The sequence below is a fragment of the Capsella rubella genome, unplaced genomic scaffold, assembly GCF_000375325.1.
Source record: "Capsella rubella cultivar Monte Gargano unplaced genomic scaffold, Caprub1_0 scaffold_3, whole genome shotgun sequence".
NCBI lineage: Eukaryota > Viridiplantae > Streptophyta > Magnoliopsida > Brassicales > Brassicaceae > Capsella > Capsella rubella.
This window is the reverse complement of record NW_006238921.1, coordinates 4,511,585-4,533,022: the sequence shown is the minus strand read 5'-3', so window position 1 is coordinate 4,533,022 and position 21,438 is coordinate 4,511,585. Positions and strand designations below refer to the sequence as shown.

At 35.2% G+C, this 21,438-nt stretch overlaps 4 protein-coding genes across 4 annotated transcripts; 2 read left to right on the top strand and 2 right to left on the bottom strand.

Moving 5' to 3' along the window:
- Nucleotides 1-391: 391 nt before the first annotated feature.
- LOC17890771 (probable polyamine transporter At3g13620) lies at nt 392-2,396 on the top strand. The gene is made up of 2 exons (XM_006297512.2): nt 392-735; nt 1,021-2,396. The coding sequence occupies exons 1-2, from the start codon at nt 468-470 to the stop codon at nt 2,187-2,189; spliced, it is 1,437 nt and encodes a 478-aa protein (XP_006297574.1). The 5' UTR covers nt 392-467; the 3' UTR covers nt 2,190-2,396.
- A 50-nt stretch (nt 2,397-2,446) lies between these two features.
- On the bottom strand, nt 2,447-3,679 carry LOC17893417 (feruloyl CoA ortho-hydroxylase 1). Its single transcript, XM_006299744.2, has 2 exons — nt 3,111-3,679; nt 2,447-3,037 (listed from the first exon to the last, which is right to left on the bottom strand). The coding sequence occupies exons 1-2, from the start codon at nt 3,620-3,622 to the stop codon at nt 2,464-2,466; spliced, it is 1,086 nt and encodes a 361-aa protein (XP_006299806.1). The 5' UTR covers nt 3,623-3,679; the 3' UTR covers nt 2,447-2,463.
- Nucleotides 3,680-5,783: 2,104 nt separating this feature from the next.
- LOC17891089 (IQ domain-containing protein IQM2) lies at nt 5,784-8,820 on the bottom strand. Its single transcript, XM_006297189.2, has 7 exons — nt 8,629-8,820; nt 7,799-8,247; nt 7,534-7,714; nt 7,339-7,427; nt 7,144-7,234; nt 6,717-7,061; nt 5,784-6,616 (listed from the first exon to the last, which is right to left on the bottom strand). Exons 2-7 carry the CDS (start codon nt 8,221-8,223, stop codon nt 5,921-5,923), a joined length of 1,827 nt encoding a protein of 608 aa, XP_006297251.1. The 5' UTR covers nt 8,224-8,247; nt 8,629-8,820; the 3' UTR covers nt 5,784-5,920.
- Nucleotides 8,821-17,613: 8,793 nt separating this feature from the next.
- LOC17890594 (serine/arginine-rich SC35-like splicing factor SCL30A) lies at nt 17,614-20,468 on the top strand. The gene is made up of 6 exons (XM_006298285.2): nt 17,614-17,756; nt 18,178-18,343; nt 18,679-18,756; nt 19,464-19,631; nt 19,740-19,871; nt 19,974-20,468. The coding sequence occupies exons 2-6, from the start codon at nt 18,198-18,200 to the stop codon at nt 20,239-20,241; spliced, it is 792 nt and encodes a 263-aa protein (XP_006298347.1). The 5' UTR covers nt 17,614-17,756; nt 18,178-18,197; the 3' UTR covers nt 20,242-20,468.
- Nucleotides 20,469-21,438: the final 970 nt, after the last annotated feature.

The window sequence follows — 21,438 nt, the reverse complement described above, 5'->3', positions numbered from 1 at the left end:
ACCTATCTTTACTTTATTTCTCTAATTTTGATTATTTTCAATCATTTAATTTTAAGAAATCTATTTAACAACCTTCCATTGGAGGTGGTCTCATGAAATATCCACTTTACACATGTCATGTTACTATTGATTTAAAATTTTCTTCTTAAAGTATAATTTAGTGATGTTACTAAAAGGATATTAAAATTATGATATAGATGAGATTACTTTTTAAGATGGTATATCACCCAATGAAAATTGCTCTTAAGAGGATAATATAAAACAATACACATTGATTATGGATGGTCCCAAATCTTCCGCAGAGATTCGATTCTGATACGACCAACTGACTAAGCCCATTACATACACGTTTTTATTTTGGATTCCTTCCTTTAAATTCATCTTTTTTTTTGGTTCTGAATCTCTCCCATTCTCTCTCTCTCTCTCTCTCTCTATCAGAAAAAGGAAAATAAACTAAATTGATAACGATGGCAATTTCAGAGACAGCGAGATCGAACCACGAGCTCCCATTGACGACCACTGATTCAAGCAGCAAGAAGGCAACCGCTAAGAAGCTGACTTTGGTCCCTTTGGTTTTCCTTATTTACTTCGAGGTCGCTGGTGGTCCGTTTGGTGAAGAACCCGCGGTTCAAGCCGCTGGACCGCTTCTGGCTATTCTTGGTTTCCTCATCTTCCCTTTCATTTGGAGTGTCCCTGAGGCTCTTATCACCGCTGAGCTCTCCACTGCCTTCCCAGGTATTTTTCAATATCAAATCCAAACGCGACAAAGATCTCAACTTTTTTGTCTGTAGGCATTGCTAAGAACACCACTTTAATCTCTATATGTTCAGTCCAGTCCGGACTATAAAGGTTTTTTATTTTTGGTCAAAGTGAGCTACTTTATGATTCAAAAGCTTATGATTGTTTCACACTTTCTTCAAGAACTAGGGTTGTAAATTTGTAATTGGAATCTAAACTTTGAAAGTTTTCTGATTTGATTTAAAACAATGTTCTGTTTTTTTTGGTGAATGGTTGTATCAGGCAACGGAGGGTTTGTGATATGGGCACATCGGGCTTTTGGCTCTTTCGTTGGCTCAATGATGGGTTCGTTGAAGTACCTTAGTGGTGTGATCAACGTTGCTTCGTTTCCTGTCCTTTGTGTCACTTACTTAGATAAGCTATTCCCTGTTCTTGAATCCGGATGGCCCAGGAATGTTTGCATATTCGCTTCAACGGTGGTCTTGTCTTTTCTAAACTACACTGGCTTGGCCATCGTAGGTTACGCAACTGTTGTTCTTGGTCTGGTCTCTCTCTCTCCTTTCCTTGTCATGTCCGCTATGGCAATCCCTAAAATCAAACCTCACCGTTGGGGTAGCTTAGGAAACAAGAAAAAGGATTGGAATCTCTATTTCAACACACTCTTCTGGAACTTGAATTTCTGGGACAATGTCAGTACTCTTGCAGGGGAAGTGGATAACCCTCAAAAGACTTTCCCGTTGGCGCTTCTTATCGCTGTGATCTTCACTTGTGTAGCTTACTTGATTCCTCTTTTCGCTGTCACTGGTGCAGTTTCAGTAGATCAGAGCAGATGGGAAACAGGCTTCCACGCAGAAGCAGCTGAGATGATTGCAGGAAAATGGTTGAAAATCTGGATTGAGATTGGCGCTGTCTTATCAAGTATAGGACTTTTTGAAGCTCAGTTAAGCAGTAGTGCTTATCAGCTGGAGGGGATGGCAGAATTAGGCTTCTTGCCTAAATTCTTTGGGGTAAGATCGAAATGGTTCAACACTCCTTGGCTCGGGATTCTAATCTCAGCTCTCATGTCGCTCGGGTTATCGTACTTGGATTTCACCGATATCATATCCGCTGCAAATTTCTTGTACACTTTAGGGATGTTTCTGGAGTTTGCGTCTTTCATTTGGTTAAGGAAAAAACTACCCGAGCTAAAGAGACCTTACCGAGTTCCGCTGAAGATACCAGGGCTGGTGGTTATGTGCTTGGTACCTTCGGCGTTTCTAGTACTGATTATAGTGTTTGCTACTAAGATTGTCTACCTTATTTGCGGTTTGATGACGGTAGGAGCAATCGGTTGGTTCTTCTTGATCAATTACTTCAGGGAGAAGAAGATATTCGAATTCAACGAAGTTAGTGATGATCTTGACAACAATGTCAACGGAGAACATCCCAGAGTAGATGATCATGATTCATGATAGAGTTAAACAGAGGATTTTATAAAAGAAGACTACGAGTCAAAAAGCTATTACAGAGTATATCATTAACTTGAGATAGGATTTTTCGATTCTTGCTTCTGTAAAATTTTAGTCTGATAAATGAAAAACTGTATTGATCAATGAGAGTTATACAAGACAATTACTGAATAGAGTCTAAAAAGACATCAGATATGTCTCTTCTTTCTACTTTATTCACTCACACAACACAAAAACAGGAAACAAAACTAAACAAAGAGATCAAATTCGTTTGTGATCATATCTTGGCGAAATCAACGGTTTTCTTTCCGTCGTGTGCCTTCCTGAAGAAATACTTGACGTAGTCAGAGTAGACGACGTCTCTGTAAATCGGCTCCTCTCCTTTTGCAATGACCTCAGGTAGAGGACCAATCACGGACTCTGGTTTTGGATTCACAAAGATAGGAACAGAGATTCTGTTATTGCTACCATTGGCTAAGACACGATGCTCCACGCTCTTGTACAGACCATTGCTCAAGATCTGCATCGCATCTCCGATGTTGATCACAAAAGATCCAGGAACCGGTGGCACGTGAACCCAGTTCCCTGACGCCAGAGAACGCACGTGTAGACCACCGATCTGGTCTTGTAAGAGGATGGTGAGAGAAGAGACGTCTGAGTGGCGACCAACACCGACGGTTAGGTCCGGGTTAGGGCAGATGGGGTAGTAGTTGAGGTTGACTCGAATCGAACCCATGAAGAGTGATTCTTTCGTCTCGTCGAGCTCTTTAACGTTGAGATTCTTCCCCAAATACTCTAAAAGCTTCCTCACCATCTTCTTTGACTTGTCTATGTACTCTAACGTTTCATTCCTGTAAACCAACAAAATCAATGATTACACAACCCAAGAAAAGATTTGATTATGAAAAAGATTGTGAAACTCACCTGCAAGCATCAGGCCAGAACTGTTCAGCTTCAGCGTCAGAGACGAAGAAGAGACTAAGATAATCTTTCCACTCAAGAGCTTTCTCTGCAAGAGGACTAAAACTCGTACCAAACCTAACAGTAGCCGACAAAGAGTTCTCCTTAGTGAACTTGCTCTTCTCCTCCACAGGGAGATTAAAGAATCTGTGAGTCGCGGCCTTGACGTTATCAAGAACCTCCAAAGGAACTCCATGATTGACCACCTGGAAGAAACCCCATTTCTCAGCAGCATCACAGACAGCTTCAGCGACTTTTTTCTCATCAGGGTTGGACATGTCGATCACCGGAATGGCTTCGTCTGTTTCGTTGACGAATTTGTTGATGAGCCGCTCTTCAAGTGGCTGAATGTATTGGTCTGGAAGAGCTTTGATCCCTGTTTCTGACAAACCCTTTACACCGTTTCCTCTGTGGACTACGAAGTCGGTTACTTCAGCTGGGGTTGAGAACTGAGCTGTGGAGAGAGTAGGAGCCATTGGATTGAAAGAAAAAAAAAAGATTAGAGCTTTTTCGTTTGTTTGCTTTAAAATTGAGACTTTTGTGGCTGTTGATTATGTTGTAAAGATTTAGAGTTATATAGAAGGAGAGAAGGATTGAAGAAGAGAAGAAGAGAAGAATGCAATCAGCTGTGATGACCGAACCAACCAACTTCTATGTCTCTCACCATGCTTCTGCCGTTTTTTTTACTTTTCTTCCCGCGCTTATTCTCCCCTATTTAGAAATACCTATTTGTATTAATTAATATTTTGCTTTAGTATATAAATTGATTTGGGTATTGTCAAGTGTCAACTATCATATGTTTAGTACTAAAATATCTCAAACATCCATAAGATGTAGTAGGTATTGTTAACGTATACAACAACTATTGATTCACACAAAGATTGAAATATACTATATCATGTCGCTTAATAACGAGAAGTACTAGTTCAAGGTTATTGGCTGACCAATTAATGGTTTATTTACTCATATTAGATGTTTGATTTTTGGAGCGCAACTTAGACAAGTAAATGAAAGCAAAACCTATCAGAATTCATAAAAAAAAATTCAAAATAATATAGGTAAAAAAGTTTGACGTGATAACACGATAAACATGTGTGTTGTGAATGTGGACAATTGTAATCACACTGTATTTGTTGGGACGTCGTGTGTCCCAAATATTGCATATAGAAGTACATTAGCTCATCGTGAATGGTATATTCAAATTAAATTTGCTAGAGCTGGTCTTAGGAATCAAAATCAAAAGCCTTCTAGGAACAATACAGGTAGTTGTTTACTTCAAATTACTGTTTTTGTAATAAATAACTCGATTCCAATCAAATAGAATTCGGAGAAGGACATAAAACTGCAAAGATAAATAAATAAAACATTTGTCCCAAAAAAAAAAAGTTATAAAGGTAAATATTAATGTAAGGTTTATTTGGAGTCTTGGAGACTTGGACAATATATTTATATATATATATATATATATATATATATATATATATATATATATATATATTAGTGTTACTAATACTGCTCGTTTATACGGTATTACTACTCAATGAACATACAGTTTATGTTTTATGTCTAAACTTTGTCATCGAAATTGATTCCAATATTTTTCTAAGTGCCATTTGTATTAAACATAGGCCAAAATTCTAGGTGTATGTGCAGCAGATATTATAATGCATTCAACAACCAAAATACTGTATTAATATTTGATAATTTGAGAGCAAGCGGGCATTAATTAAATTGTTTAGAAAATGCATATTATTGCGATAATTAAGACTAATTATGCAATAATATAGTATTTATCCATGACTCAAATAAGTGAAATACCAACGGTCATCGATTGATTTGTTAGGTTATTTTTGGACTGGATTGGTTGGTGGGTTCATATTAACAACACTACTGTTAGACTTTCTATTTTCCTTCCTTTGTTTTGATTTTCGTATACCAATTAGAGTCATGAAACAGAACAAACTAGTATTAATTTTAGAAATATAATTGTCATACATCAGATTTATATTGACTTTTTGTATTAAAAATAGTTAGTGTGTTGTTACTTGTTTACTAATGATAATTGCAAAATCAAATGTTTTATTTTGACGTCAGAAGTAGTATTATATACTTATATATTTAACGACTTCACTCTTCAGTGTAGTCTCATGTCTCCTCTAGTAAAATAACGTAGCTGTACATGTTACAATCGTCGGAAAAGGTAAAAGTAAAACTTGTGACTTGTGACGTATATAATAGCAAAAGCTTTACATTAGACACTTAAAACTTGTTTTTTATATTACTGTAATAAACTTGATTATAAACAATTTGGTTATCTTTTTGGTTGGTGGGAGATGCATGGGACTAGCCATGGTTCTTGTTGCGGCCAGCACTATAAATGGACCTTTTCTCTTCACCTCCATAAAATGGGCCTTCTAAAAGCCCAATTGTTTCGTATGCATTAACAAACTTACACACGTGAAACGCACGTGCCACCACAAACATAAAAATGTACGGACGGACGAAGAAGAGAATCTTGAATAAACTTGCTGCTACTGTGTGTATTACAGGCTTAAACCAAAAAGCCTAAAGAATCTAACACTTTTTTTTTTGTTCTGTAATTTTCTTGTTAAACAAGAAACTAAAATTTGAAGAAAAAAAAATGAAACGCTGCTCTGTTACAGTAAGAAAAAGGGGAAAAAATAATACAAAAGAATTTCTAAGTCATCATCCTCTCTATTCACACAAAAAGAATAGATCAGATCGATAAAAGAACTTGTGAAAATGTGCATCTGTTATGAATTTGTGAGTGTGATATCTGCAGGTAGTGACATGCCTCTCCATAACGGTGACATTTGAGGCGTTTGCATTTGTGATGAAGATGAGAAGTAGAGTCTTGAAACAGAAGCACTTCTAGGGGATAAGTTCACTTGTTCTAGTGCTTGAAACTGAAGCTCTGATGGGTAATCTCTTACACAACCGATCCTTGGTCCTGCACCTGTTGTCCATTTGCATGATAGTTGTTTCCCGAGTTGGAAAGATCTTGTTTCCTTCTTTGAATTGATCCTTTTTAGGATTGATTCTTCTGTAATCTTCACTACTTCACTCTCCTTGGTTTCTACCTCTTCTCCTCTGGGTGAGCTCTGTTCTGAAGGCACTGATTCTTGTTCTAAGTCAAACATCTCTTCCTCTTCCTCTTCTTCATCACCCGAATCATAGTCTTCTGATACCTTTGTTGAGTTTGATTCCGCGGAGTGGATTTCATCGCCTAATGTGCTAACAGATTCCATCTTCTCCGGTATCTCAAGATCGCTATGCTTTCTTGACATGGACTCATTTCGCACCAAAATCTGTTCTTCTCCACTTGTATCAGCCTTCGCTTGAAAGGCAATGGTCTTCTCAGCCTCCAAATCCTCTTCCAAAGAATGGTTTCTCATATGAGTGCTTCTCTGTTTGTAAACAGAGAACTCATCTTCATCTGTAGGACTCATCTGAAACACAGCAAATAAAAAACACTTATAAGAACATAATCCTCAAAAGAGTCCAGCACAAAAAATGAATGAGCCATTCAATCAAATCTCATTCTCTTACCTTTACATCAGTGATGTCGACATTGTTCTCTCCTAGAAAAGAGAGGAAGTCCATGAAATTCTCCTCTGTAGGCTGATAGTGTCCACTATGTGGCCAAACAGCCTTAAGAACGCCATTCTCAACAACTAGTCTTCCTGCAGCAACAGTAGCTCCTCCGGCTAAGAAACTTGAATGTTGAAACGTACCCTTCTTCTTTTTCCCGACATATAAGACTTTTGATGTGCTGAGCACAAAAATCCATTTGGATTCGCTATCTCTCATATCAGAAGTTTGAAGAATCTCTCCGCTATGCTTGTAAAAGAATTTGCCATCTTCCACAACCACCTCATAAGCTTTTCTTTCCATCTACACAAAAATAAAGATGGCTACAATAAGAAAGAAGTTCAAATTTCTCAGTGATGTTTACTTGTTGAGCAGAGATACTAACCGGACCAAGGTACTTAATGCACTGTTGTTGAAGTTTCAACCGCGGACATTTTTCCACAAGATTTACTTCTTTCCCCTCCCCGATATCAAGCCTGTAACATTTGAATCAAACCCATATCTAAGTTTAGTTTCTTGCTTTAGGACAAAATAACTTTAGCAGGAATGGGACAATAATGAGTCGGTGAGAAGGAATTACCAGTAGAAGAAAGGTTCTCTACTCTGACAGTGGAGCCATTTGTTATAGTAAAAGTGCAGGTTGTGTCCATACCGATGTCTCGGGTCAATCTGTTAAACCCAAAGTGCATAAAACAAGATCAGATTACGTTCAAACGCAAAACCAGAGGTGCAACAAAAAAGAAAGAAAGACTGCAGAGATTGATCTCTAACTTACCGCTTCAAGCCAGTGTTGTAAAGCAAGCTTTTGAGCCTTTCCATTCTTTGACAAACCTTTACCAACCTTAGCTGCTCTAGTTCTCGCCCTAGACCACCTTGAAATCGCGGTTTCGTGTTTCTCAATATCAAAGAAAGATATAGAACTTCTCTTTAATTCAGCAAAATCCAAAAGTTTCCACCTGTGGATAAAAACAAATAATTAGATCACAAGACAAGATGTGTCTCAATTCATATGGAACGTTTTGAGTTAGGAAAAAACTAACCAGCTTTGCTCCACGAGTACAGCGCAATCTGCGAGCTTTCGTCTGGTACGGAAGCTCTTGTAAACCTTCTGCAGCTTAATAGCAGCTTCGTGTTTAGGATTCCTCGGATCAAGAACTGAGAACTCTTTAGCAATCTCAAAGCCACTGTCTTTAGAAAAATCTTCTTTGAAGACAGACCTGTTAAGTGAGATCATCCTCTCCAGTTGCATCCCTTTAAAGCTAACAGATTTCTCAACAACCATTTTACCAGATCCCAAAGATTTCAAAATCCTAGGCTCTAGAGTCCCGTCATTGAAATTGACAGATCTCGTAGGAGTCCTGCACTCGTCGTCGTCACCGAAGCTTATGGACTTCACCGTGACTGAGTCTAGAGCAGCCTCCACTTCGTCTTGCTCGGCGAACGGACAGGAGAATGTTACCCCCATTCAACAGATCCCACAGATTCTGACCTGAAAGTGAAAACATCATGAATTCTATTATAAAGAGAACAAGACTCATTCTTTTTTCACAAAACATCGATTGATAGATTTCATCTGAAGAGAAACATAAAAAACAGAACTTTTCGGATCTGAAGAAAACAGAGCATCCCGGAATAGAATCAGAACAGATAACTAATTCGTAAAAACGAAACACATTTTCTCTGGAACACATTTTTTAACACACGAACTAAAATGGTCCTATTTAACAAACCCATCACCGATATAAGCTCTACTAATGGTATAATAATATCAAAAAGATTGGATAAAAACCCATTTTTTGGTGAAACAGAGACAAAACTTGTAGACAGAGAAGAAGATGAGTGGTGGTGAAGAAGATGAATGAGTAAGTACCTCGAATATACACTCTTGATCCTTGATTTACTCCCCTTCCAAGAAGAAAAGCTCTTTTAAGGAATCTAGTTCTTCTTGAATCTTCTTTTTGATTCAGTCTTCCGTTCTTGAAACAAATATTCGAAAAAGGTTTCTTTGTTCTTCTTTGTGTTTTTTTCTTTCTGCTTCGAGTAGTCAGGGAGAAAACGAAGCTCAAAAATCACAAGTTATATTACAAACTCCTCCAGCAATGGAGTTTATATATATAATACTACCGTCGTTCAACTCCAGAGCGACAAAGAGAGAGAGAGAAAGAGAAGCGTCGATATTTCCATCCACGTGTTTGTAGCTGCAGAATATTCATACGAGGTCAAAAGTTCCTATTCAAGTTTCACTTTACCCTAATTATAAAAATTAAATGCATTTATGTAGTACTCTACTATTATATATCATAATTAAATAACTAATCATTTACTCATAATATGATTTTGGACTAACGTCAGTAAAAATAACCTATGAATTAGCAGTACTTAATCATAAGTATTCATAACTTTGCTATGAGACTTATTGTATTCTTTTCTTTTGAGTAAAAATATTTTTGATTTATTCACTGGAACGCGTGACTTACAAGTTACACAAGGTACGATAGTATTTTCAAAATTCCAAGGAAAAAAAAATTAGTCACACAAAGCTAAATAAAGAAGATTTGACTCAATCCCATTTCTAGGGTATAACTTTTATATACTATATAGCTAGTAGATTTTTAAAGCAAGTAGTATAATAAAGTGACGTAGTTGCAGACGTGGAATTATAATTAGGTGAATACTACTATCTCGTTGATTTTTTTTTTTTTGCATTTTATCCATATGATCTCTTAAAGAAGAAATAAATTCAATTTAAAAGTTTGTTTCAAATCATATACTACGATTTAATGAAATTTCCTTCTTCCTTTCGTGGCGACCCACAGATTACTAGTCTATTCAATCAAAAGTGTTTTGGTGGGTTAATAAGACCAAAAATTATGGAATTAAATAAAGCTTTATAAGAGAGAGCGTTTTGGTTTACACATAATTTTTTAATCCATGATGTTACGAGGCAACGGAACATTCAAGCTTTGCATATAGCGACACTTTATTGCATAGTTTATATATGTTCTTCTAAATAATTGATTTCTCTAATTTTGTCGTAATAGATATGTATTACGTATTAGCATATCTCATGGCAACGGTTTAGTTGTTTTTTCTTAACTGCATCAATAAAAAGTAACAAAGATCGAAACTAACTCGGTAAACTCTGTTAATGCAACGAAGTAAAAATGGCATACAAGAATTGAATTAAGGGAGTTAAAACAAAACAAAAAAATCTTAGCAGGTCTTGTATGTTTTTTTTTTTGTAAACATGCATCAACCGAAAAAATGTTTTTAGAGAAAAATATTATTAAAGAAGTGAGTGCCACATATATAAATACATGCATATGCACAGTCTCTCTTAAAACAATTAGGTCGATAGCGACTTGTCTCCGTATATGTCCCTTCAACAAACTCTAAACATATCAAAACCCTGTAATCCAAATGCACCTTTCTTCAGCAACATTTTCTAGTCAAAATACATTTCTTTCGTACGTCATTTAGTGTTTAATCCTAAACCAAACAATTATCTACTTTTATTAATAAACCGATACGTATCAAAAAAAGAACACGGTTACATTAGTTACACCGGTAACAACCAGATATTACACATAATTGTATCTTTGTGGGTCTATATATATCACTTGTTAATCGATTAACTAGAAGTGAAAGGTCACGAAGGTAGGTAGAACATGAATAATTTTTTCAAGAATTACTAATTAACAAAAGTACATATATATATCGACATCAAATATTATGCAGTGGTATGCATTAATTATAGATGCATAATAATAATTTTACAGGCTATAGGAAAACTTTTGCGTATCCTTATGTATTTTTAAGTATTAACTTGTACTACAAAAAGTAATACGATGAAGAAAAGTGGGTTTGAACAAGAGGTCATATACGCGTACCTTTACACATCATACGTACGTAGTGAGATTCGTACGTATATACTTTATACATGGATAAAATGATATACGTATATACTTAATTAGTTTAGTACTATATTAATTTTAAGTTAAAGTTTCCTACGTACGCGTTATAATACTAAGAAAACCAATAAACTCCTCAACCCCGCGAGAAAATAATACTTTATGTTAAACAATCGGTCGAGACGTAGCATAAAGCCACCGTGCACATGCGCATATTGGATAGGCTAGCTAAATTGGTTTCAAAAGTAAGAATAGTTTTCCATATTCTTTGAATTCCGTAATGTACTATATAGTTTCATGCATTACAAGTTTGATTGGTATGTAGCACAGTTTTATACCATTTGAGATGATTAGACGTTGAAGCTTAATGTGATATAGTACAGAACCAAACGAAGTCGAGCTAGTGAAATTAAACCTAATGGTCCTAATACGTACAACCAAACAGAACTTATAATTAAGTGGCCAGTTTATTGTCTATATGAAATAAGCATAATGCTCGTAAGTCGTAACTAAGTATAAAATCAGTATTAGAAAAGTGTAGAACAGTTGAATCGGTCTTTAACATCGACATATAAAGAAATGATGGATCTCTTTATATATAATCTAACTAAAAAAGATTGTGTGGAGTTGTAAATTAATGTTAGTATAGTAGTTTGTAGAATCCTTCGAAAACAATGAACCAAAAAGATTTGATATATGTGTCTGAATAACAAGAATCATATAAATCAAATAGTTAGATTAAGCATGGATCTCATCGATTTTATTCCTTTCGATTAGCACTAATAACATTTTCTAGTATTTTTTTTTGAGTATACTAATAAGTGATTACAACTGTCGGCTCAGATCTCAATGAGTGAATGCTGGTAGTAGTAATACGAACTTGGCTCGGTGTGTACGGGATTCACTAAATGCACAGATTTCATTCATAAAGTTCAAAGCTATTACATTAAATTCATTAGTTTTGTAATATTGTTTTCTTGCGTAACTGCAGATACGTTTGAGAAACAAAAAATATGAACTTGTTACAGATCTAATTAACGTGAGATACGACAGGTTCCAAATACTTAAAGAAATTAACATTAGTAGTGTATAAAACAGTAACTAACTTAATTAATGTGTTCACTAAGATATATATAATTAAATCTGATATATGATCCATATGAAAATCGTTTGAAAAACAAGCAACAAATAATACAGTTTCACTAAAATTAAAACATGGTTTTCAAATCACCAAAATCGCGAACTTGGATTTCGTTCTCTTTATTTAGACCATTGATTGTTCACGAAAGAATTAAAAACAAAGCATCTTAGATTTTGTTCTTAGCATATAATGGAAACGAATTTGAAATCAATATTATAAACATGATGAATACTCTATTAGTAAAAAATTGCATAGTTTGACGTAAACAAACTTGGGACCGTACACAAGACATCGGTAACCTCGCCACGTGTAGAGTTCATATTGAACCACGAGGCTGATGTCGCTTCAAGTACCACACCGTACCTAACGTGGAGACAACCGTATCTTTTTTGGCGGCACTCAAATTTATGACCACTTTTTTTTTGTTTTTGAGTCCTCGAGAATCAATAGATCTGTCGAATGGCAATTACAGGCACATTTTAAAATTTTACAATGGACCAATCATATAATCATCATATATATAAACCCGCTTAAATATGATTGATTTGATGATCTGATCTAATTATAATTAACTTATAAGTATCCAATGACTTGTGTAAAGTTCATTGGTCCCCGATTCAATGATTAAAGTAGTAATAATACCCAACTTGAATACGAAAAAAATAATATATATACGACAAGTTGGCTAGAGTTTTCTTATTATTGGATGAAAACTATATTGCCAAAGTAGAACTTTTAAAACTCTCTACTCGAATGAATAACACTACCTAAATGAAAAAGGTAATTTCCGTTGTTAATAATGAAAGTTAGTAGTAGATGTTTAATCGTAGGTAGCTAAAGATAGTAATTAAATAAAATAAAAGTCAAAGGAAGAGAGAGTGAGAGCGTAACAGCGAAAAGCCAGCTGGGAAACACAAGGACGACTTAAATAAAAAGCCAGAGAGGATTCTGTGTTAAGGATAGAATGGTCCAACGATAAGAGAGAGAGAGAGAGAGACCGAAAGAGAAAGAAGGAAGCCGCAAGATTCCAAAAGAAGAAGACGCGGGGGTTTGCTTTTGTAAGAGTGCACCGACGCGACGACAAGTAGAAGTGAGTGAAGCGAACCACCTGTGTCTTGCGCGGTGCACCGTCTCCTACACACACTACTACTACTACTACTCTATTATTATTATCTTCTTTGATCTTTTTCCTCAATAAGAGAGAGAGAGAGAGAGAGAGTACGGCCACTTTTTGCTTTGTTGACCTTTGCTGGATTTATAATAGTAGTATATAGTCTCTTGTTGACTGGCTCTTCTCGTTCAAAGTTCTTCTACATTAGCCTGTCTGGTCTCTCTCTCTCTCTACCGCTCTTCTGTCTCTCAAACGTGTGGAATGGATATAACAACTACTACTATTCGAGTCCAAAAAGTAAAACTTGGTTATGTAATGAAACAAAGAGAGATCTTTGTTTCATTTATTGGACGGTAGAAGAAAAGACCAAAAGAGTAAACCCACCCAAAAAAAAAAGGGGAATTAGTTGTAGACTATGGATATCATCATTTAATACTCCATTCATTACTCATCCATCTACCTCTTAGTTTCAATCACAGATATTTATTTGGTTTCACTATCTTTATTATTTTACATGTGAAAATGTTTTATATGTTCATGATTTATACATGTATGGCTTTGTGACATATATATAGATGTGTTAAGATCTTATATCAGAAGTTTGACATTACAAAACTAAAATAATGTACAAGACATGTGTCATTTTTTTAGTCGCAGATTGATTACGAAATTAAAATCCATGATAGCCATTTAACGTGTTTATTGGAGTCTTGGGAGTTTTATACAAATAATGTTATGTCCGATATCCTAATAAATCTCATATCAAACCAATTAAGACCTAATTAATATACAATAGATATATAGATCAATTCGTTAGTTGTGCTATTCTAAAATCATAACATAATGTCAGCACATATATAATAATTTGTTTCTTAGATAGTGCAATCGAAATTTCGCTCAACAATTTTGTTTTAGTTTTGAAATCGCTTTCCTTTAATAGATATATATTTTGTTTTTTGTTTTTAAATTTCAACAACTTCATAGGTTTTTTTTTTTTGTCGCCCAACTTCATAGGTTGAGAATACGAAATGACCGATAAATATTTTGTAAATATTAAATTCCAGTTGACCTTTTTCACACGGTTTTACTTGCAACGATAGACTTGGTATATTACTATATTCCAACGTCACTAGCATGCATTTCCATAGGATGTTATATATAATTTTTTTTTGGGTTTTCTTGTTGACTTGTTATTCATATTGTCCATTGTCCAATACAATACAATAAACTAGTATCTCAGTAGCTAGTAATTGCCGATAGCGTAAATTTAAATATCAATCATGTTATTTTCTAAAATATAAGGTCTAAGCTACAAATAAGTTGGTCTACTAGTTTTGAAAGAGTCAGTACATAACATAAACCAAATTACACGATATTATAACTACTACATTTACTGGTTCAAATCATATTTTTATTCTTAAGGAAATTAATAAGGGACCACGTGAAACTAAATCTCGAAGTTCAGTGAAAGTTTCAAAGTACCTAGCTATTATTGTGTTGAGGTGTGATTAATTTACATAACAACAACACATGAACAAACAAAATAAAAGTATTGTCATATATCGCCATCATCACTTAACATCATGGCCGTCCATTACAACATGGGGCCAAAAACTTATGGTTATATCTTAATTAATGACATGTTTCCATTAGGTCAAATAGTATTTTAAGTTATTAATAGCTAGTTCATCTACTTTCGAATATATATACGTCACAATTTTAAGATATAGTTCTTTTTTTGCATTCCCAAACATATAAATATATAGTTTTATTATGTGGTTTCGTATCATTTGGAGGCCCAGCTTTATAGAAGGCTAGTTTTCTTTTGCGATATTTGTTTGAATGCTTGGTCTAGCAACCTAAATACATTTACCTAGTCAATTATATGTGTGATCTTGAGAATTATACAGATATATCACTCAAAGGTATAAGTCATCCTACATGACGCTAGATAATTCCTTAATTGTTCTAAAAATCATAGGATTTTCATGTATCATCTCTCTTGGCCAAAACAATGTCAAAATCAAAGACTTTTTTTACATTTTGATGAGGTCAATATCTTGAATTCTTGATCATAGTATTTATAGAACTTGTACGGCAAGTTGGTCTACGGAAAATACTCACAAAACAAGCTAAGTAGATGAAGTCAAAACATTAGAGTGTCTCCCACGAAAATTACGGTCAAGACAACTAACTATAATTAAAGATGATTTTGAAAAAGGAAAAAGGAAAAAAGCGAAATTTCAAAGTAAACTGGAAAAGCTACATTTTGTACTCTTTACCTTTTTACATGGACAAAATCATCTTTTCTTTTTCAACTACCAAAAATAACTAAGACATGAAAGAGACTTGTGTTTAGCTAGTTATGGTGTTGATCACCAGACCAACCACGTAGTCATTTATACTATTAAACGTTAATCTCATAATCTGTACACATAATTAATCACGTAATTATAAGATAATCATGATTATAAATTAATAATGAAACATCTTAGTTAGGATAGGTACGATCATGCACAATCCATGCCTTCAATTTAAAAACCACAAGGGTGATCAGATCTAGAAGAAAATCATATACATCCAAAACTTAATTAAGAGACTTGATTTGTTTAAAGACCACCCAAATACACAGGGTACTACAGCTAATCCATACTAATCATGTAGTTTATGTAAAACATGTTCAGTAGTTGTTTCAATTTAATATTCACATTTGTGGTCTGGTTTAGCCTTTTAGGCATATAATTACATGGATATGTTTTTTTTTTTTTGGTTCTGTATCACAAAGGATTACATTTGGCTACTAAACACCAATATATTATATCATACACATGTTTTCAAGTTAACAATATTCTGATAAAGAATGTCACTTTTTTCTTTGTAAGGTGAACTGTAAAATACTTTTCACAGTTAACAAAATAAATGCAATCATCTGTCATTTATCCCGCTAATTTCATCATCGATCACTTGTGTCAATAAAGTAAGCATATAAGAGAAGTAAGGCAATCATATTCACGAGAAACAAATTAGTTGATTAGTTTGCTAAATCCAGATATTGTGCTTGTTTGTGTTTGTAAGTGCACCATGCATATCAAAAGTTGCATGAAACTAACATTTTAAGTATAGTCCTTTAAACAACAAAAAAAACACAATGAAGAGGCACATATCATAATGATACAAAGCTGGCTTGCACAACAACAACTCCCCCGAAGATATAAACAAAGATAGACATATATATAGATGTGCAATGCAATGAATACCTTCCATTGACGAAAGTCTGATCTTCTGTCTCTTTCAATCTGAGCTTTATTAACATTATTATATGTGATTCGTGTGTTTGAGTCTATATGAGAAGAGTTTTTTCATTGGTTCATGTGAGAAGTTCGAACAAATTTCAAATCATAAGCCATTTCTGGTATTACATAGCTCACCTGTCATCGTCCGCAGCTTACCTGTCAGCCAAATGAAATCAAGCAATTCAGATGCATCGATATCTCATCCTCACCAACCATACTATATGAAATCTTTATTTAGAACCAAAAAGAATCAAGATTACTCTGCACTTTGGAGATGATTATATCTCAACAAAATAAATCAAGTAAGTACTAGTAAAATAGTAAATTACAAGGGAAGATAAAGGAAGTTGTAGCTTTTTGAATATAATATATATCATCTCTTTTCTGATTCGTCCTTATCGTGAATGTACAAAGACAAGTACAACTAGCTGTACTTGGAGAGTTGGAGTCATTAAAAAGATTAATGTCATAAATGTGAACAGGTTCGGAGACTAATGCAGCAACAAGGTACTACGGAAAATAAGATCTGGGGGAATTATTTAGTTAATAAATGAGCCACTATTGAAACCACATGGGTATTGTGATAAGTTTTGGAGACAAACTTTGCATGATATGGCTTAACTAGGCATAATATTAGCTGGATTATAAACACTACTCCTTTGACACAATAATCTCTCTAACGATTCAGTTTCCAATAAACCATGCTGCGTGCATGAATCTGTTAGGCACTAGAAACATGATGACTCTATATGTAAGAGATCTTCTAAGACAAAGACTGGCTCTGTTTGGTTTTCGTATCTACAAAAAGACATCTAGCAAGTGTGTTTGGATATTATGTACCCTGATTCTATATCAGCAGTTCTTCGTTCTTACTAAAGTCTAATGGGACTCAGAAACAAGGGAGATGTCAAGCAGAAGAACATGAAACTGATAATGGGCTTTCTTTTCTAGGGCTCTTTCATTTTATTTTGGCCCAATTAAAACCCACAAAATTGGTCTACGACATTTTGGAGCCCTAATTCCAAGATTAGCATAAGACTCAAACCTAGATTAAGTTGTACGTAAAAAAAAAACAGTAAACATAATAATAAGATAAATAAACATAAACAATCACTTGAGATAATACACATTTTAAATTTATGTCGTTACTGTATACAAAAGTTAGTCCGACAAAAATTAGATTCAAGAAACAAAATCTCTAATCCATAGAAATTGAGAAAAAAATTAGGGGGTCAAAATGTAATAAAGAGAAAGTATAAGCGGATAACTAACTTTTGCAAGGATTTGGAGGCAAAAAGTTAACGAAAAAGAAAAAACGAAAGGATTTGGAGGCAAAACATTAAAAAGGAAAAAAGAAAAAGAAAAGAAAAAATAAAAAGGAAATTGCAGAAAAACCCTAATTGACCCGGAGGCTGGTTCTACACCATAAGATCCAAGACAAAAGAAAACTAGGTTTCACTCTTGTCTCTCTATTACTCACCGTCTCTCGTTTCCCCTCTGTTCTTCTCCGCCCTTCTTTTTAACACACCGTCCCTAGCTGAGGTAAGCTTCTCGGTCTTTAATCTCTTCTTCTTTTTCCCCTTCCTCCTCCTCCTTCTTCTTCTTCTTCTTCTTCTTCTTCTTACATTACCGGTGGATTAGTTTATGAAGGAAACGTAATAATAGATCGGAGAGTTATGTTTCTGATAAGATTATAAGTATTGATTGTTTTTGTGGGTTCCCTTGCCTTTTGAATTGATCTCATATTTGAATTCAATTGTATAAGTTTCGTTGCTGAGTTTCATATATGGAGCTTTAAAGTTAGTACTTGACATATTTTCTGCTGGTTTGAGGATTCAATTTTTGCTCTTTTGAAGTTTTCTTGATGCTGGTGTGTGTGTATAGCTGATTGTTCGTTCTCTTATATCTTAAGCATCCTAGCTTATCTGAGGATTTTTCTAACTAAGTTTCTGGATTGATATAGAACTTGGAAGTCTAGACACAATGAGGGGAAGAAGCTACACACCGTCACCACCAAGGGGTTATGGAAGGAGGGGCCGTAGTCCTAGCCCTCGGGGTAGATATGGTGGGAGTCGTGACAGGGATCTCCCCACCAGTCTTTTGGTTCGCAACCTACGTCATGATTGCAGGTTTGTATATATATATATTCATTACTACTTTATCTTTAATTCCCTACACATCCTTTTCTCTCTAGTTGTTCAGTATCTTTTCAATTGGACATGTGGCTTTGTAATTGCTTGTTTGTCTGAAAGGCTTTTAGAAAGCTTATGTATATAGATATAGGTCCGGTGGGTACTTTTTTTTTTTTTTGTGTGTGCGAAAAATGTATTTAGAAGCATGTTAAGGAAAGCCTACATTTCTAGATATATAGCTCATGCATGAAGATCTGTTTCCATATTAGAAGAATGTCACAGATTTATGCAATAGGGTTGACTCCTTTACCTCTTGACTCTCTTTTCTCCAGGCAAGAAGACCTAAGGAGGCCATTTGAGGAGTTTGGTCCTGTCAAGGACATCTACCTGCCAAGGGATTACTATACTGGGTGAGCATGCTCAGTAGATAATATTGAATGTTTGAACACCCAGGGCATTATTTTACATTGTTTCTATTTAGCTCGTGTCTCTTTCTTATAGTTTTCATTGCTTCGTAAACTGCTTTTTGTGAATCCTACATCTCATCTGCTGCTCATGAATTAGTTGGATTTATAGAAAATTTCTAAGTTTCTTGATATAAACATCACATTTGGAGCCTGAAAACCTTTTTTTCTTTTTAATTTACTCTTGGATTTCTAGCGTGAGTAGGTATAGTACACCTAAAACACTTAATCCTCGTCTAGTCACTTTAGGAAAAGAATACAGTGATATGTTCCATGTTCGATCACACTTCGAGTGTGTTTATTAAAGTTGTTGAGGTTTAACAGTGAATCTAGAGAATTGAAGAGACCAATGAAGTAATTAGAGTTCTTTGGAAGATGTTCTAAATGGTAGTGAAGGTTGGAAGGAAGTTGGGTTTGAATTCAATTTGAAGATGTATCAAGTCTTGGAGAAGTCATCTTTATACTGAAACTTGCAAGGTTTGCAGGCAAGTGCTTGCTTTTTTCATGTTTATCATGATGGCTTCTATTGCAGGAGATAGTAATGCCAACTTTTTCAAAACGCTTCTCGTCAAAGCTGTACATCTTCCTTGGTCATTGTGTTTTTGGTTCCTCTAGGCTGAGAATTTTTTCGGTTTCTTTGGATTTTTTTGCAGAGATCCAAGGGGGTTTGGGTTCATTCAGTATGTGGAACCTGCTGATGCTGCTGAGGCAAAACATCACATGGATGGTTTCCTTCTTCTTGGTCGTGAGTTGACTGTCGTATTTGCAGAAGAGAACCGGAAGAAGCCAACTGAAATGAGAACAAGGGATCGAGGTGGAAGGTGAGATTCTTCCTCTTTTGAACAATGGACACCGTATTAGGATCAGTTTGTTTATAGAACCCCAGGAGATTACTTGATCTTAATCTTGTATCTTTTTCATGTTTGTAGGAGCAACAGGTTTCAAGACAGAAGGCGTTCTCCTCCTCGGTACTCTCGTTCTCCTCCACCTCGTCGTGGTCGTAGATCACGATCACGTAGCCGTGGCTATAATTCTCCTCCCCCTAAAAGACATCAATCTAGGTAACTAGGTTCTGCATGCCTGTCTGAATTTCATACTGTCAGATGTCATTACAGTTACTCTGATTGATTAAACCACTCTACTCTCCAACTGTGTTTTGGCAGGTCTGTCTCACCTCAGGATAGACGATACGAGAAGGAGAGGTCATACTCTCGCTCACCGCCCCATAATGGCTCAAGGGTTCGCAGTGGAAGTCCTGGGAGAGTGAAGAGCCACAGCAGAAGCCCTAGAAGAAGCCTGAGCCCGAGAAGAAACAGGAGCTACACACCTGAACAAGCCAGGAGCCAAAGCCCGGTCCCTAGGCAGCAGAGCAGGAGCCCGACCCCAGTCCCTCGTGCGGCAAGAAATGGAGACCGTTCTCCTAGCCAGTGACTGCACAGCATGTTGTATCTCTCTACTCTTGAGTTATGCAGATTTAAGTTGTGTGCTTTATCAGATATTTTGTTTTGCCTCTAGATTGAACTTCCCTACTCAAAATCTTTGTTTAGACAAGTTTTAAAAGACGAGATATTTGTAGTACTATTTGTATTTTGCTTTATGTTTGATCCATGGATGATCTTGAGACAGGAATTTGAAGTAGCATGTGTTTTCTTTTGTCATCTTATCTTTATAGATCTCATCTAACATTGTGAAAGAAGATGGTCCTATTGAGAGAGCTTTTTTGACGTAAGGCTCCATTGGTTTTTGAATCGACCTTTCGCACTTTACAGCTATTTTATTTTTTCCTCCATAAAGAAAAGCAACAAAGGAGAAGACAAACAAAATGCCAAGATTGACAACGGTTTCTTATGATTTTTCTTTTTATCTGAAATTATATTTAAAGTTTTGGTTAACGTTGGAAACTTTTTATTCTTCCAAAATTTAAACTCTTGGACAAGTCATTCATAATACTTTTCCTCCAAATCATATAACTTTAAGTTCCCTATGATATCTTCTACTAAGTTTTTTAATTACAAGTGGTCCATATAGTTTTTGTGAGTGTTATTAAAGATTGTGTTCTTATTAGCCACAGAAAAAATTGGCTTCCCGTTTGACTTGTCCCGAGTCTCTTTGATCCGACAAAAGTCTTGGTCGTCGCAGGTTTGTGGTTTTTTCATTGAATATTCATTCAGTCTTCCCGTAGAGCACGTTGCTTGGAGTTAAATGCACGACGATAATGCCCGATTGATCATTTCTTTCTTCTTTTTCTTCGAAGAAAATTTGAAAACCAATGTACAAGAAAACTAAATTAGACAATTCAAAAAGAAAATGTCAATTCAGAGTAGTGTTCAGAGTAGTGTGACAATATATAATTTTTTTTTTTTTTTTTGTTTTAAAACAAAAAACAGTATATAATTTTCTTAAAACTGTTGACGAGAGAAACTGCCGAATCAAGGAAAAACTAGAGCATCCAAGAAACATTTCGAAGTTCCTTAACAAGAGATATATAACATTTGGAAGTCATGCACATGAAATTAGCAAAACTCACGGATCTTTCTTTCTTTCTTTCCATTCAAGATCATATAAATTTAATTAAAATGGGGAGACCCCAAAAAAAAAAAAAACTAGATGACCGTGGAAATCGAGCCT